At 42.6% G+C, this 18,450-nt stretch overlaps 1 protein-coding gene across 2 annotated transcripts in view; it reads left to right on the top strand.

The window, feature by feature from the left end:
* The window catches only part of FCHSD2 (FCH and double SH3 domains 2), a 178,952-nt gene that overhangs the window by 122,720 nt on the left and 37,782 nt on the right, over positions 1–18,450 (top strand). Inside the window, exons 9-11 of one of the 2 annotated variants that reach the window (XM_074572284.1) lie at positions 6,976–7,098; positions 11,326–11,421; positions 12,846–12,917. In XM_074572284.1, coding sequence (XP_074428385.1) covers positions 6,976–7,098; positions 11,326–11,421; positions 12,846–12,917 — 291 coding nt within the window. The remainder of the gene's footprint in view (positions 1–6,975; positions 7,099–11,325; positions 11,422–12,845; positions 12,918–18,450) is intronic. The other variant, XM_074572285.1, reaches the window with a different exon arrangement.

Genomic DNA, 18,450 nt, shown 5'->3' on the forward strand with positions numbered 1-18,450 from the left:
ATCCCTGGAGGTGTTCAAGGCCAGGTTCGACAGGGCTTTGAGCAACCTGGTCTGGTGGGAGGTGTCCCTGCCCAGGGCAGGGAGTTGGACTAGATCACCTTTAAAGGTCCCTTCCCACCCAAACTATGATTCCATCATTGAGAAATTCAGGTAAAAGTAGAGTGGTTTTGCTGCAGTATTTAATTTTTACAAAGTGTTGAAGGGACCAGCATGAGCAGAGCACCAATAATCTGCAAAGAAATGCACACCTTGGGGAAGGAACCAATGCTGGTGGAACCCTAGTGTTATTTCGAAAGCTCTTCCCTCTTTCCCTCCCGAGGAGCTGCATGACAACAGTCATCTACGAAAACGCAGGAATTTCAGTCCCATCCTCCTTTTTACACTTGCTGCTTTGGAGTGCTCCCAGCTGTCGTAGCTCTGCGTTTTGAGTAGCACCCACCTGCCCCAAATTAACTGGAGTCTTTCCTCACTCTGTCCAGGTGTGTCGTCTTTAGGATAGTTGTGTTTCCCTTCTGTAGTACCCCACTGAATTCCAGATGTTCTCAGGCAGTGTTCTAGTTCTCTAGCTAGTGTTACTTCACTGAGAGTAAGTTGGACCCTGACCTCACTATGAAGGAGGTTTGTCACTACAGAAGCTTTGGCTGTGCAGGTTTCTCCTGGGATATGGAGAATTTTTTGGCCTTAGCTTAGTACTATTTTGCATGTGATGCAAACTGTGGGGCTGTGCTGCTGTCGTCTAACTCGAATTCTGAATTTCCAGAGCTAATCTTGGATGATCATAGAGTCACAGAATGGTTTGGGTTGGAAGGGACCTTAAAGATCATCCAGTTCCAATCCCCTGCCCTGGGCAGGGACACCTCCCACCAGACCAGGTTGCTCCAAGCCCCGTCCAACCTGGCCTTGAACCCCTCCAGGGATGGGGCAGCCACAGCTTCTCTGGGCAACCTGGGCCAGGGGCTCACCACCCTCACAGCCAAGAATTTCTGCCTCAGATCTCAGCTCAATCTCCCCTTTTGCAGTGGAAAACCCTTCCCCCTCGTCCCATGGCTCCCCTCCCTCATCCAGAGTCCCTCCCCAGCTTTCCTGGAGCCCCTTGAGGGACTGGAAGGGGCTCTAAGGTCTCCCTGGAGCCTTCTCTTCTCCAGGCTGAACCCCCCCAGCTCTCTCAGCCTGTCCTCCCAGCAGAGGGGCTCCAGCCCTCCCAGCATCTCCGGGGCCTCCTCTGGTCCCGCTCCAACAGCTCCGTGTCTCTCCTGTCCTTTCTCCTTGTAGGCTGAGAAAATCCAGTACTAACTTTTTGATCCAGCAGAGAGGGTAGGGTTTTGTTCTCAGCTTTTCTCTGCGGCTTTCTCTTCTTTCACGTACGGTTTAGCGGAAAAAGAGGATTTTTATCAAACGCTGAGCCGGTACAGGCAGCAGGCTTCCCGTCATTTTTAAGTCAGGCATCACACTTCAACCTCGTGATGGGTGCAGACGCTGCGCAATTGTTCCTCCAGGATTGCGACGACTGAGAACTGCAGGAACTCGCACTAGTTTTATGTCAGCAGATAGAGGGTTGCTGCAGGTGAGTGGTTCAGGGACACTTCTCTCGCTTTGATCTTGGGTTTGTGTGTAATTTAGATCTAGAAGTCGCGTTTTGTTGACAAATACTCGGAGACTTGATTTACTTTTATGTTCGTTGCCTTGATGGAGGAGAAGGGTATTTCAGCAGTGACAAATACTGCGGTGATGGAAGAATTTAAAAAGACTTAAAGAAAAGCGGGTCCTCTTCTGTGTTAGGAGAAATTGGTGCCTAGAATAAATTATTATGAGGAATCAGCATTTTTAAGGGAAAATCACCGTGGAATGTAACCGTTAATTGAAAAGGATGGGTTTTCCTGACCTTCCTTCCTTTCTTCTCCCAACGTCCTTGGGAAATGCGTGTCACTGATCCAAATACTGCTGAGTTGGGCAAAGCCAGCTGATTCAAGTTGTTGACTTTATTACTTCTGAGTTTTAGGCGAGTTTTTAAAACACTCTGTCCTTCACTGTCAAATAATCTGAGATCCATTGCCACACTTGGGATAAAATAGATCCGAACTACTTTTGTTTTAACCTCTCGGAGACCCAGAAGGATGCTTAAGCTAATAGTAAAAACTCCTGTTAACAATTTAGCTATTATTGTAACTTTCCTTTCGATGTTCCTTTTTATATTCGGAGGTATTTGCATATAAAAATTAAAACGCTTGGGGTCTCATTTGCCAAAATCATTCAACTGAAAATTCCCAGACTGCATCATCCGTGAGATTGCACTGTTTATTTAATGGATTATAGGCATAAGTTTTAAACACAAGCACTCAAAAAGCTTCCCTCAGCATGCATTGTTAGGTAATTCATATTGTTATTTTTTAATGTTAAGTAAGACAAAGTTTAGAGTCATGTTACAGAAAATATGGGGTGAAAAATAGAGTCCCTGGTCTTAATGGGTTACAGGTTGTTTTCGGAACAGACCAGATGAGGGATAGATAAAACAGGGTTTCTAACGGAAATGAGAATAAGGTGGTGTAAGAATTAGGTTTTAATTTTTAATAGGCCACCAAAAATAAAGAGAAGGCGCCTGCGATACGGATCTCCCTTTTTATTTGAGGGGTTGGCTTTGATTACTACGCAGGAAAGTATGTCGCATTCCCGTGATGCAACCCCATTGACTTCATAGAATCATAGAATCGTTAGGGCTGGAAGGGACCTTAAAGATCATCTAGTTCCAACCCCCCTGCTTCGTGGAAAACTATCACTCCGCAAGCACAATGATTTTTGTTCACTTCATTTAAAACTTTCCCTTATCTTTTCATTTTCCGCCTGTCGTGCGGGTGGGGCAGGGTCAGGTCTAATTTTGATCTGTTCCCTCCACCCATGTAAGGAAATTCTTGGCCTTCAACATCAGCTCTATTGTTTCCGGCAAAGTGGTGGCAGCTTACGAAGCGTTTGTCAAGGTTTTTAATGCTGGGCGTAGGCAAAATTAGCACAGGTAGAGTGTTGAGTTGCATCAACTCAAGAAAAGGTGGACGTTTACAAATGAAAACGTCATTTGATCCGCGATGGTTGTCTTATTGAAAGAGTGGGGTTCCAGGGAGGCTTAGGGCGTTCAAAAATATCTAAACATATAAGTGCTAGTGTTTAAAAATATGAAATTATTTCTAGGCAGTGGTGATTCAGATGAGATTAGTGTAAGTTAGTTGATGAAAACCCACATGGTGTTGTAAGTGTGGTTTTAATTGCGGGTTTTTAACTTAGTACTGTAGGGTCCAGGTTTTGGTACCCGGTGGATTCAGATCCCTAAATGGGAGGTTTAATTCAAACACTTGAGTTTAAACTGTAAAAATATCACGCAGAGCTTCAGCACAGCTTAGCAGTTTCTGTGCAAGACAGACATGACTAGAATAACAGGAATATTTCACAAATAAATGAGAGAAAATGGAAGACCCGCCTTGGTGCCTTTCCACGATTCTGGTCTTGCGTTATGCACGGGTCAAATAATTTCCTTGTTTTTCCTTTGGGATCTGAGAAGGAATGAGTCTTTTAAAATAAAAAAAATGCAAGTAGTTTAGCCTGTTCTCTGTCTTCTCCAAGAAATTGAAGTGGTAATTTTTAGATAAGTGGGACTATACCTGTAAATGCTCTAGTGAAGAGACCTCGAAGTTGCATGAAGGAAAGCGATACGTTCAGCACTGTCTTTTCTACTTCGTGTGTTATCAGCAGAGATTAAGAACGATGGCCCAAAGGCAACCAAAGGTACTAACAATATCTAAAGTAGTTTTATTTGCGTCTTTGCCTTTGAGGAAATCTCAATGAATGAATAAAGCTGGTGCATCTGAGAGTAGAGTAGAGTAGAGTAGAGTAGAGTAGAGTAGAGTAGAGTAGAGTAGAGTAGAGTAGAGTAGAGGAACGGAACAGAACAGAATAGAATAAAATAAAATAGAATAAAATAAAATAGAATAGAATAGGGGTTAGTTCCTAAAATGTTAAATATAATCCCTTGAATTAAAAAAGGAAAACCTTCTCAAAATGATGATCAAAATTGGGAGTGAAATTTTGTTCCTCGGAAAACTATGTTGTGTCATACTTGAAACTTTATGTTGAAATCAGAAAAATGTGCTCACCACCCCCACCATGTCATTTTATTGATTTGAATTAACGTATAGGGGTTTTTATAAAAATACACTTTAATTTGGTTGTGTATCCGTTGCCTTAGTTAACAGATTCAATTTTTGTCAGGCCTAATTTCAGCCATTATCTGCTAAAGCTTGGGCTCAGGTGGAGAAATAGTTTTTTACCTTTAGTATGACAATTTCACTCTAAAGAAATTATTTCTTAAAAAACATTGGCTTTTTTCCTATCCTTGGAAATGGTAATTCCGCGATACTTAACTTCATATTATCATAGTTTTAATGTTGGGTTTGTTAAAAAAAAAAAATTTAAATCTTGATTTTCTTTTGAGGCTGGAAAAAAGACAGGTTTTTCAGTCTGATGGTAATACAGTAAGTGATTTAGTAATCTTCTGAGATTCAGAATGAGAACAAAAGCCATTGTAGTGAAATAATGTCTGTTGGGGTTTTTTGATTTTATTTTTTGGGCTTTTTTTTTTTCAGTTTCCTCTTCCAAGTTGAGCGATCAGAAATTTTGAAAAGACTTTTTCTTTCAAACCTAAATTGGGGTGTTCGGTGGTTCGGGTCAGAGTGTTTGTCAGGAAATGAGATTCAGATTCGGTATTACAAAATCCCGCATGAATATTAATCTATTATTGTATAGTTCAGCAAACTCACATCTTTTGTTTTAGTATTAACATATCCAGCTTGATAGAATAATTGCCATTTTATAGAATGAATAGCTACATTATCATTGAAAGCAATTTGTACCCAACCAACTCTCTCGTCCTGTAACTGATGGGATGGAATTGTCGCTTTTTTTTGTGCAACGCTGAGTTTTTTAGCGGGTGCTGGAGCTGTGGGTTTTCCTTGGCTGAGAAATGTGCCCGTGTCGCATCGCGCCGCCTTTAATAACGGCGATTCCGGCAGCTCTCGGCGGTATTTAAGAACTTCATATTGAAACTGCTTTTAATTAATGAAAGGAAAAAGGCAGTTTTCACACGCTGACAGATTTGTACGCTTCCTTACGTTTTGCCATGCTTTGCTTTGGTGTTCTTTCCTATGTATCTTATCTATCGCACTGGGAGGGTACTTTGACATTGCAGCACGACGCTTCAGAGCTGTGGTCATTGCAAGAGGAGCGAGGGAAAAATGAAATTGAGGATTATATATCTTTTTATATTCTTAGAACTATAGAATACAGCTGTAGAGAGAAAAGTTTCATTCCTAGGGCTTGGTAGATAAGAGTTGCAGAGAATAAAAACATGTTGAGTTGAGATGGGTTTCATCTCACCCAGCTTTCTGTGACCGAGGTAGACATCTAAGCTAATTGTCTGGGTGCTATTAACGGGCAGTGAAGAGGAAGAGGCACTTTGCATGCTGCGTTTCATCTGACCTATTTTAGCCATCTATCTTAGAGGGAGATGAATCGCACCCCAGCAGTCCCAGCTTCTCTCCATTGACTCCAAAAAGGACCTAGAGTGACAAATTCCAGCCTAGAAGTCTGAAGTTAAACGACGTGAATCCCTCCTGCTGGGTTGAACACCAAGCGAACATACGGGCTTGATACGAAGGCAGGGGGATTGAACTGAAATACTGCTTTCTAGCACACTGGAATTAAAAATACCAGAGCTGCTTTGCAGACTGAGCATTTATAATTGCTTTGTCAAGTAGAGAGTTTGCTCTCTACAACTCCCTGAAAGGAGGGGGTAGCCAGGGGGGTCGGGCTCTTCTCCCAAGGAACAGGCCCTGGGACAAGAGAAAACAGCCTCAAGTTGCGCCAGGGGAGGTTTCGGATGGATATTAGGAGAAATTTCTTGCCCGAAAGGGTTGTCAAGCATTGGAAGAGGCTGCCCAGGGCAGTGGTGGAGTCACCATCCCTGGAGGGATTTAAAAGCCGAGCAGACATTGATTCTGTTGGGGCAGAAACCATTTCTTAAGGCTTGTGTGATTTCACCTTTCCCTCCTCCCTGACTTTTCAAAATGATTGAAATAATCAAATGCAGTTTTATATGGCAACGCGCCCTTGAATCAGTTGAGACCTGAAATACACTGTTTCAATGAATCTACTATTTCAATGATTACCTGTGAAACCTGGTATATACTATTTAAATGAGTATTTGTGAAATTTAAAGGAAATCGTCAGTCACTTGCAAAGTCAGACAGGTATAATACAGAACGTGCATTAAACCTACGTGTGACCTAGGCCATGAGGTGTGGGTTTATGGCTGTGGTTGCAACAGGGCTCTTGAGTAGGAGCTTTGATGTCGTACGGACATTTTTGTTACGTATTTGGCAATTCTGTGCACCGAAGAGGTGTGTTGTGCTTACGCAGAATGGCTGGTATTGATTAGCAGGTTTTAATTAGCAAATAGCTGTGTATCTGAAGCATACAGATGTTGAGTGTCTTGGTAATGTCATTTGGAGTGTGGTCCAGTGGCTCAAGGAGTGCTCTGCCTGCTCCAAGCCCCGTATCCTTGAGGTGACCAGGTCCCTTCCTTGGCGTAAAAGCCATTTCCCTGAGCGTATTCCCTTATCCCGGCCTGACCTCACTGTTCCGCTGTGGCCGCGTTACACAACTGGATGAAAATCATTTATTATAACGCGACATTGTTACGGTGCTCTGTGGTGCCACCTAATGGAAATAAAGCACGGCCATTCCTCCTTGTCAACAGCGAAGGATGTCCTCTTGTCACCATCCAGTCTGATTTTTATAGGCGAATATGTGTTAAAAGAAATTATGCGGGCATCTTACAAACCTAGACGTGAATATTAATAAATCCTATTCCAAAGTACGTATCGCTTTTCTTAATTTCTTTCTGAATTTCCTCTAATTCTTTCCCTCATACAGGCTCTTGACGGCAATGTATATGATCACCTGAAGGATTATTTAATGGCATTCAGCAGGACTGAGCTAGAGACGTGCCAAGCTGTACAAAACACCTTCCAGTTTTTACTGGAGACTTCCAGCAGGGTAAGTTTTAACTGAATGAACCATTGTAACCGAATCCTTACAGCACATAGAGGTTCCCAGGCTTAAGATTGGCTTCCAAAAGAATGACAGAACGGAATGGTTATTATTTTTGGTTCCTCATGAGTGGTACTGGGTTAAAAGAAACTAGGCGGTTTTCTTGGGGAGAATTTTTCCTGTTGCCACCCAGATTGCATTCTCATGAGCGCGTTTACACGGTACCAGATCTTCAGAGAACAGCAATCAAGAGACGTTCCGTTATGTTCATTCTGCATGTTTGGGAAGAGAAATCGCAGCTGAGTTCTGCGCTGGGTAATCTGGAACCGCGTTAGTCATCCGTCCCAGTAACGCCCTGTGAAACTCTTTGGATCGTTTCTTAATAATTGACTGTCAACTTAAAAACCAAAGTATTGCGGCGTTTTCTCCCTGGAATGGAGAATGGCAAACACAGAAAACAGATTTGAGTCTTGTCATAGACGTGGTTTGTTTGCTCTGTCGAGCAGCCAGAATCAGGAATACGCGATCGCTTCCGGGGTAATTTTGATACTTAAATAATTCATCTGCTGGGCTAAAAAATAATAATAATTGCCGTTGAGCTCAAACGAGCTGCTCTGGGGCTGTCATAATATTCCTTTATAAGCATACCTTAGCCACCCGCACAGAAGCAGAACTCATTTATGCTGGGACTTAACGTAGAAACAACGTATTTAACACGTTCCTTATTCACCTGCGAGGGTGCTAACTCACACCTTACTAGATACAAAGTGAGTGGATTAAAAATCGGCTTCACGCTAGCTCGTCTTTGAATTTCCTTGGCAGCAGCGGGAAAGATAATGAAAATAGCATTTTTTATCTTCTGTTGGAAAAGGACTTTCACTAATTTACCTTGGCCTGTTATCATTCAGGTCGGTTGCATCCAGTGCTCAGCAGCACCGGTTTTCTTGCAGTTCAAGAATGCAGAGCAGAAAAATTTGTATTATGTGACTAATGAAAACGTGCGTCTTGCTCTGAAATACTAAACACATCAATCGGTGGCTCATTCCACAGACGCAGGCTTTGCTCAGCCTTTCTTTGGAATTTTAAGCTTTTCCTGTAGGTCCACGTTGCAGGAATTGGCTCAGACAGGGGAGGTGAATCCGGAGTCGAAACTGGGTATCAAAAGCTGTGTGTGTGTTTCAGAAGCAGCTCAGGTGTTAAACGTGTAACAGATTTGTTAGCAATTTAGTAATTTGGAATAAAACCCAGCTTGCCATCAAAGCAAAGATTTTAAATATTTATTGTGGGGTTTTTTTATGCTTCACCTGTTCTTTGTTAGTTTTAAGATCAGAAGCTTGCCAAGCTACGCTTAGAAAAGGCGCTTCAGATCATTGGTAGAAACGCTTTAGTTTTTCCAGATGAGCTGTATTGCTGTTCACAGGATGGAATTAAATTATAGTTGTGTTAGAATAGAGACAAGTTGCTTGAGCGCGGGAGAGCCGGAGGGGGCTGCTCCGGGTGGGCAGGGCTGTGTTGTATCCGGCTGCCTAGGGGATAGTTGGTCACCTAATGCTAATGCAGATGGAGGGAAACATCTCCAAAACAATTTTTTCTGTATAAAATGAAGGTTTTTCACAATTTGTCATAGCATCGTTTGTTGCAGCTTTGGAGGTTTTATTACTGCGAGGTTGGGATGACTCATGGCGTTCCTCTGGCACAAAAGTGGTCATAGAATCACAGAGTGGTTTGGGTTGGAAGGGACCTTAAAGATCTCCCAGTTCCAACTCCCCTGCCCTGGGCAGGGACATCTCCGACCAGCCCAGGTTGCTCCAAGCCCCGTCCAGCCTGGCCTTGAACCCCTCCAGGGATGGGGCAGCCACAGCTTCTCTGGGCAACCTGGGCCAGGGGCTCACCACCCTCACAGCCAAGAATTTCTGCCTCAGATCTCAGCTCAATCTCCCCTCTTGCAGTGGAAACCCCTTCCCCCTCGTCCCATGGCTCCCCTCCCTGATCCAGAGTCCCTCCCCAGCTTTCCTGGAGCCCCTTGAGGGACTTTCAGTTTGAAGCCATCACCCCTTGCCCTATCACTACATGATCCATGGGCTGGAGCCCCTCTGCTGGGAGGACGGGCTGAGAGAGTTGGGGGGGTTCAGCCTGGAGAAGAGAAGGCTCCGCGGAGACCTTGGAGCCCCTTCCAGTCCCTCAAGGGGCTCCAGGAAAGCTGGGGAGGGACTCTGGATCAGGGAGGGGAGCCATGGGACGAGCGGGAAGGGGTTTAAACTGAAAGAGGGGAGATTGAGCTGAGATCTCAGGCCGAAATTGTTGGCTGTGAGGGCGGTGAGCCCCTGGCCCAGGTTGCCCAGAGAAGCTGTGGCTGCCCCATCCCTGGAGGGGTTCAAGGCCAGGTTGGACGGGGCTTGGAGCAACCTGGTCTGGTGGGAGGTGTCCCTGCCCGGGGCAGGGGGGTGGCACTGGATGATCTTTCAGGTCCCTTCCAACCCAAACCATTCTGTGATTCTATGAAATATTACCCTCTGACGCTGAACATATGAAAAATGCAATTTAACTTCCTTTTCAATTGAACAGTCTTATTCAAGACTTGTACTTGCACTTCTCTTTTGGAGAAAATATGATTTTTTTTGGAACATTTTCTGAAATTCCATTTGCTCTTTTGAATAACATTTCTGTGATGTTTCTGGTAAGGACCTTCACCGTCCTAGGGCAAATAAGTTCATTTGTGCCCATTTCTGACTATGCCTTCATTCTGCATATGCTATGTATTTAACGCTTGATTTCAGGTCTATTTTAACATGTCTATTGACATTGACTTCATAAAGAAACTGCCTGGGAACATTGACTTGATTTCTGAATTGCAGGAAATCCAGTCGGAAAAGTTGCTGCTTAATCCTGAAAATACTGTGTTGCTTTGGAGTCTTTTGATTTTCATTTTAACAATTGTCAAATACATTGTGCAAAAAGTGGGATATTAATTTGCTGGACTTGCAAACTCTCCCAAGTCTCACGTTGTAACAGTTGTTTTCATTTATAACTAAATATTGTTGTTTCAAGGGAAAATTTCTCAGGACATCTAAGTTTAAGTGTTTAACAAAGGAATTTCGATGCCACGGTCGGTGCGGGGCATCGTCTGAAGCTTCAGGCGAGTCCTCCTTCCATATTTTCCAAATTTCTATTTCTGGGAATAAATACAGCTTCCCCGTATGCCTTCTCGCTCTGTTTTCTACACGTTTGAATGTGTTTACGTTCAACTGCTCGAATTGGCACAGTAATTATGTGCTTTACTGTTTTAAATGAGTGCGTTATTGGCCCTGGAGGACTATTTACTTTCTAAAACTGAAGATTAATTTTTTACAGTTCGGTACTTGGGTAACACAAGCATCAACATTTTGATACGTGAGAGAACACATTGTATTTACCATTGTAGGTTCAGTGTAATCAGAGTTCTCGCTCCCATACAGCATTGCTGCTCTTTCTGGATAAATACCGTCTTTATTGTACATTTCTGTACATTGAAACCCTCCTTTTGGCAGTAGATTTTTATCATTTCATGCTGCTATTTACGCGTTTTCATCAATGGAAGAAGCAGCGAATGCGCCGCAGAGTTCTTCGAGCAGTGATACTGTTTCTTCGTATCGCGGTCACTGAGTTTTTCTTTGTCAATACGTGTAAATTGTGACATAAGGGATTTGTTTAGGGAGATGTGTCCTACTATGTGAAATGTATCATTAAACAAATTTAGGAGCTGAAGTAGTTTTGCTTTAGCAAAGTGGAAGCTGTGAGAGTTGTCTCTGAAAGCAATTTAATAGGAAGAGGTTAATTGTGCAACTGATTTTCTACGCGTTATCCCAAATAGTCTTTCCAGCTCCTGCAACTAATAATTTGTGTAAAAAGATGACATTTCAGCTTAAGAAAGAGCTGTGCGCAAGAAATTATCCACAAGGGGAGAGAAAAATATTTATGGTAGTGACACCGCATACTGTATATGGATAATTGGCTCCCCCCCCCCGCCCCCATTTTGCCCTTGTGGGATTTTTCCTCGGTTAAAGCCAGATATTTTTGGGCTCTTTGGCGTTTCCTGCCAGTTGCTTCTGAAAAACTGTGGGTTTTACTGCCTGGCATCAGGTCCTGAATTTCGTTCCGTTGCATTCGAGGTTCTGTCTCTGAAATAGTGGACTAATTTTACTGTCGCATGTTTTTAGGTTTACAAAATAACAGGCCGTTTGTTATTTTCCTCAGGTGGTGCGGGATTACAATCTCCAGCTGTTTCTACAGGAGAACTCCGTCTTTCACAAACCGCAGCCTTTCCAGTTCCAACCGAGTGACAGTGACACTGTAAGAACCCCGCTGAATTCCTTCATTTCTTTGTTCTCCCTCTATTTTTAAGAATGTTGTTATAAATGGTAAGAGAAGAGCTCTCCCTGGTATCCTGGGCTAGTTTAACCTCGTGCTATATTTTTGGAAAAAGAAAGGGAAAGTGGCCTGATTCCACCAGCTCTGCCAGCGGTAGGTGGGTGATGGAAACAAAAGCGTGAAACGAGCTCAACGTCATCCACAGAAGAGCACAATCTTTTTTTTTATTGCCAGATTGTGACTAGCAGTCCCGCGTTTCTCTGCTTTCAGGGCAATTCTTGCTACTTTTTTTTAGCTTCTTATAGTGCTGGTGAGATTTCTCATAACATTCCCTAATAGCGGGCGACAACACGCGTGATGCTGTGCCAAATTAAGTGTCCATGTACCTCTAAACTACTCAATGAATATTTAGACATACATAGAAGAAGTTATTGATTTAGAAAGAACACATTGCATTCCGAAATAATCTCAGAAATTGTTTGCTTGGTGCCCATGTTGCTTCTGAAGCAATCGTTAATGACATTAAAATTGAGTAAATCATAGTATTGGAAGAGGCTGCCCAGGGCAGTGGTGGAGTCGCCGTCCCCGGAGGGATTTAAAAGCCGGGCAGACGTGGTGCTGAGGGACATGGGGTAGTGGTGGCTTTGTCAGTGTTGGGTTGATGGTTGGACTCAATGATCTGAAAGGTCCCTTCCAGCCTGGACAGTTCTGTGGTTCTATGATAGTATGTAAATACATTTCCAAACAACACTTTAATGAAATCGGGTTGTTGATGTCCCACTGACGCTACTAATGTTATTTTAAGAAATAACAATTTAAGTCTAGATGTTTAAAAAAGTTAACCTTGTGCAGCTTTTTATTACTTGAATGCATTCATAAACTGACTTGGACAGGTATGTCTTGATCTCCGATTCAGGTGATTAAATTCAAGAACCCTGTTAATAGATATTTAGACATTAGGAAGAAGTTCTTTCCAATGAGGGTGGTGAGACACTGGCCCAGGTTGCCCAGAGAGGTGGTGGAGGCCCCATCCCTGGAGACATTCAAGGCCAGGCTTGATGAGGCTCTGAGCAACCTGGTCTAGTTGCAGATGTCCCTGCTCACTGCAGGGGGGTGGGACTAGATGGCCTTTAGAGGTCCCTTCCAACCCAACATGTTCTATGATGATTCTATGATATTTAAGGTGATTTTTCCAGAAATTCTGACACTTATAACACGCTTTCCCTTGTCTTTCCTTTTTAACAAACTGTGAGTTTGCTTTTTCTTCCAGCTCCTTTGTAGAGAGTGACTTACTTCCATAAAGTTTGAGGTTGTTAATAGAGCGAGCGGAATCTTTCTAACTTTTGCCCTGCTTTTCTAACCTTCGCTGCTGTGTGTTTTCCTCCCTGCGCCATCTCTGCATCCAGAGTTTTAACGCCGTTCAGCTGGTGGATATTGAGCCCTCCCCTGTCAGTGCCATGAGAATGACTATAGCAGAGGTATATGGGAGTATTTACCATCAGCCTTTGTGTCGTTATTGCTGTGCGTGTGGCTCGGGATGGCGAATTTACACTCCTAAGGTGGCAACAGAATGCATAATATACATATAAAATAAGGAAGGGAAAAAAAAAAAAAAAGCAGCACTTTTTCCACAATGAGATTTAAGTTAAAGGAGGAGAAAGCAATTTAACTGTGTTATTTGGGTGGGAGCAGCTTCACGCTTCTCTTTTTGCACTTGTAATTGATATTCTAATCTTTTGGGGGCAGGAATTAAAATTTCACAGCTCCAGATAGCGCTGTGTATAATCGGTTGCTTCCCTAACGTGAACGGGGAAGCTTGTACAACAACTGGAGGCTCTTAGCATGCGCTGATGAAATGCGGTCCCATTACTAATTTAATTTTGTGCTCTTTCCAGAGGGCTATCCCCACCTAAAACAGAACTGTGATTCACTCCTCTTTAAACTCTTCAAGGGGGAAAATGACACGAGGCTTTGACGCGGCGCTCGCCTGGGCCGAGACGTGCTGCGCGGGCGCTGCTGAATTTCGGGAGCTTTTTAAAGGCGATGAAGGGGTGCTTTGCGTCTCGAGTTGTCTCGGTACCTCCCATGCGGTGACTTCTTCACTCGGCTAACCCGCTTGGGCTGTGGAGTTACCGCTTTTCTTCAGCGCACCGCATTTTTTGAGCTTCTGCCTGCTTATTCTGTAACCGGCATTCACAAAAATAAATAAATTATCAAGCTTCTTTATGATCCCTATAATTATTCTCAGCCAACAGCATCCTACCTGGGCAATTACAGGTTACGCATTCACCATTTTTAATCGCTAAATACAAGAAAATGAGGGGTTTTGGTCCAGGCTTTTGAATTTGTCCAAAATTGTATGTTTTCTAACGAAAAGAAAGAATAATTGAAATTGAAATATTGAAGAATAATTACCAAGCATTCTTTTGCCACGTATTCTCTTTGTAGTTGATCTGCCGAGGTTACCGGTTGGCTTTTCGTTTTTGTGGGTTATGCATGATAATTTTCACACCGAAGACTTAACACTGAAAGAAATACAAATAGCGTGATTAAAACATCTAATCAAATGTTTTAATATCAACCTTTTCCAAGAACAAATTATGGCCTCTCTTCAGACTAAATACTGGATCCACCGTGGCTGGGGTCAAAGTTTGGAGCGTTTAAATATTACCGGAATGAAACTGTGAATATTGCAGGGAAGAAGAATGTTATAGACAATAGGAATGTGGAGCTTGGCTGTAGGAAAAGCTCTGAATACTTTTATAAATTCTAGTTTTACGTGCTATGTCCCAAAATTTTGCTGTTGCCAAAGAATGGATTCCCATGCAGTCCTTGAGTCAGGGACAAACCCCACACCTCCATTGATTTCCAAAATACTCTTTAATGTGCACAGTCGGAGCCTCCAAAAGAGACCTTTCCTAAGAAAGATGGGTATGAAATGGTTTTCCATGGATTTTCAGTATTTTTATTTCCCCAGCATTATCCTGAAATGTAGACTCTTGAGTGTCCACAGAGAGAAGCCCACGACAAAATATTTTCCACCGATCAGCTATTTTCCATTATCTAAAACATTGTTTTGAGCTTAACTTTATATATTTGTTCATGTTACTAAATTATTTAGATTATTTCAGTGTTTCAGTTAATTTCGACAGACGTGATTATTTTTTTTTTAAAAAAGGGAAGTTTCTGAATTTTTATTTAAAACAACCTAGTTTGCCCTAAGGAAAGGGAAGTAAGTAAGTAAGAAACCATTGATCCATTCCCAGGCAGCTTTAATCCTTTCAATAAATGGCTTCGCAAAACGGCTCGAGCCTTTACGAAGAGCCAAATGGAAAAAATCAAGAGGGTCTTTTGAAATACCGTTGGCCTCACGAGAAAAACCAGTCGGCACACGCTGACCTGACACGGGGGCTGCTGCTCTATTCAATGGAGTGACACTCTCATCATCCAACACCCTCCCGCCAGGCGCCGGATATTTAGTATAAAATCCGCAGAAATCCATTGCGTTGAAAACACGCGTCGTGGTTGAGCCCTCGCCATAAGAACAGGGCGAAACAGAAAGGAAATGACAGGAAATTACCCAGCTTTTCTCTCTTTCCTGTTTGGAAAAGATTCTTTTTTTTTACCTTGAACCGGCCGTTATCACGTGAGAAAATGAGCCAAACGACAGAAAAGCATGTCGCGAGCGCGGGACGAGAACGGCAGCAAACAGCTGACACGAAACTTTGAAGGTCTTTTTCCTGTTTTTTCTAATCTACGTGTCGCCTGTGACTATAATTTCCCCTGGACATTACTGATGCTGGCGTTTTCTTGGAGCACGCAAGTAAAAAACATAGCGGAATCTTACTTGTACGACAGCTTATCGACATGAAAAAAAAAATAAATCCATTTTTCTCACAGTCATTTGCAAAACAAAAAAAAAAAAACCAACATCTCAGTAAGATCAGTGAAAAGTTTTGTAGTTTCACCCCTTGTTACTTGGATGTACAAGATTTTTAGGGACAGATGGTGGGAATAAGGATGAATTTCACGTCGCTGTCATACGCAGAAGAATATCTTGAATTTCGGAGCAGCTTATATTAAGCTGTATGATGTAAGTTATACAAGCAATATTTACAAAAGGACATCATTCTTGCTCACGGCATGTTTTTTCAGCTCTCCGAGTGCTTGGGGATTTGAAAATAAATAGAAATTAGAAATTACTCCTGAATTTATTTAAATATTTAAAACATATTTAACATTTATTTAGTATTAAATATGCTTAAATATTTTAAAATACCTTTGTTTTCTAAATGGTCTTATATTCTATTTTTATAATTATTGATTATAAATATTTCATGTTCGACATTAAATATTTAAATCCGGAAAAGTTCGTGAAATACAAACTGCTAGTAAAAAATAATCTCTCGCGTAAATAAGCCCAAACGGACAAATTCAGAGAACTCATGACGTTTTCTGTATTTAGAGTAGTCTGTGCTTTTAATACCAGAAAAGGGTAAGCTGACTGTCTTTTAACTATTACTTTTTGAAGCTAAAGATATATTAAAAAATTAGAATTAAATGTTATCAGAATATAAAGCATATGGAAGTACTGCTGAGGAGAAATACAGTCGTTCAGGTAAAGAAAAGTCCAGTAGATGCCAGTGGGAGCCTGGCGAAGCTGTAAATTCCCTTTATATGTATATATATTATTCCCATACATATAGGGAATATATATACACACACACATACTAATACATATATATATAGATATGTATTGGAGAGTTGGGCAGAGAGGGACCTTATGAAATTCAATAAGGGCAAGTGTAGAGTGCTGCCCGTGGGGAGGAATAACCCCCTGCACCAGGACAGGTTGGGGCTGACCTGCTGGAGAGCAGCTCTGCAGAGAGGGACCTGGGAGTCCTGGTGGGCAACAGGATGACCATGAGCCAGCAATGGGGCCTCGTGGCCAAGAAGGCCAATGGTCTCCTGGGGGGCATCAAGAAGAGTGTGGCCAGCAGGTGGAGGGAGGTCATCCTCCCCCTCTGCTCTGCCCTGCCCTGGGGAGGCCACAGCTGGAGCACTGGGTCCAGTTCTGGGCTCCCCAGTTCCAGAAGGACAGGGAACTGCTGGAGAGGGGACAGGAAAGGGCTACGGAGATGCTGAGGGGACTGGAACACCTCTCTGATGGAGAAAGGCTGAGGGATTTGGGTCTCTTTGGTCTGGAAAAAAGATGACTGAGGAGGGATCTCATCAACGCTTAGAAATACTGAAAGGGTGGGTGTCAGGAGGATGGGGCCAGGCTCTTCTCAGTGGTGCCCAGGGGCAGGACAAGGGGTAACGGGCACAAACTTGAGCATAGGAAGTTTCACCTAAACATGAGGAGGAACTTCTTTCCTGTGAGGGTGGCAGAGCCCTGGCACAGGCTGCCCAGAGAGGTGGTGGAGTCTCCGTCTCTGGAGACATTCCAAACCCACCTGGACGCGTTCCTGTGCCACCTGCTCTGGGTGACCCTGCTCTGGCAGGGGGTTGGACTGGATGATCTCCAGAGGTCCCTTCCGACCCCTGCCATGCTGTGATTCTGTGATATATATACACAAGTTATATAGGGAATATATATACTGAATATTCCCTATATATATTCCCTATATAACTTGTGTGTGTGTATATATATATATAGGGAATATATAGGGAATATTCTCTATATAACTTGACACGTCTTGTGCATGGCTGACACGACGAAAACCCATTTTCCTTAATTCCCCCCACCCCAGTGGTGGTTAAAATAAAGTCTGAGCTAAACCACTCAGGTTTGAGGTTGATGTTAAAAGGGTCGTTTGAAGAACAGGGGAAGCACCCTGGAGTTACTGGCTCTTATCTTGGGTGGAATTTTAACATCCTTTCTGGTCTGCTTGAAGTATAATGAGCTGAAATTGGCTCACTGTCCAATTGATTTTATTTGAATTTAGAGAGTGCGCTGTTAGTATTCTTTCTCATACAGTCAGAAAACACCGTTTAAGCAAAACTCCGGATAATTTCTAGCAGCGAGACCAGAGAGCAGGAGTAATACTTGAAAGAAGCGGCCGCTTAAGAAATAGATCTTTGTTTATATCGCATTGAAATTATCTATGAAATCAATTTCTTGGTGTCAAAGTTGGTTTAGAAGGTTGGGGGTTTTTTTGCCTTCGGTTACCTAATGAGAGCAATTTTTCTGTATTTCTAGTTATAATAGAACACAGCGTAGATTTTTGGGAAAGTTGGATGTGGAGGCGGCTGCTGTGATAGCTGAGGCAAATAAGAATAATTATGAGGGGGAGAATGGAAGCACGCTAATGAAAATATACTGTGCTCTACTTGCAAAATTAATTTCAGTGAGAAGATTAAAAACTTTTTAAAACAAATAAGATGAAAATTTAAAAAAGAGAGAAAGATTTGTGGCTTTTAATCTCTGCTATATAACAAAAGGGCTTAACACAATAACATCAGGCACTAGGAACAGCAAAGCTCTATTAATCACTGCCGTCTAACAAAAAATAGGACTGTTAAGATTCTAGTCTTTGGAAAAAAAAAACGCCCCAAACCAAAATCCTTTTCCCAGAGATGGGAAAAAGGGACGTCTACAGTAACCCTGGCCTCAGGTGTTCGGCGTCAGCTGCTCCAACAATCTGTGTGCACAGTATGTTTAGCAGGAGGTTTCTAGCTAATGGGCAGTGATCCCCCAAAATCATTAATGAACCAGAACTAAAAATAAACAACCCCCTAAAAACCCACTGGAGGAATCATTTCATACAGATGGCGGTACGAGGGTTCCTTTCCCGGGTACTTTTAGTAAGGCGAGTTTCGGTTACGCCAGAAGCCAGACAACAGCTTGAAGTAGTATTTGTGGTATTCGGTAGTATTTGTTGGGATTTCATATTTTGCTATAGAAAAAATTTCTTTAGGAAAAACCACGAGATCGTGGTAGGACTGTTTTTCAGCCCAGATGATGTCAAAAAGTCCCAGGATCCCTTTTTCTCTGTTCACATACCCCTG

Source organism: Larus michahellis, chromosome 1, assembly GCF_964199755.1.
Source record: "Larus michahellis chromosome 1, bLarMic1.1, whole genome shotgun sequence".
Taxonomy (NCBI): domain Eukaryota; kingdom Metazoa; phylum Chordata; class Aves; order Charadriiformes; family Laridae; genus Larus; species Larus michahellis.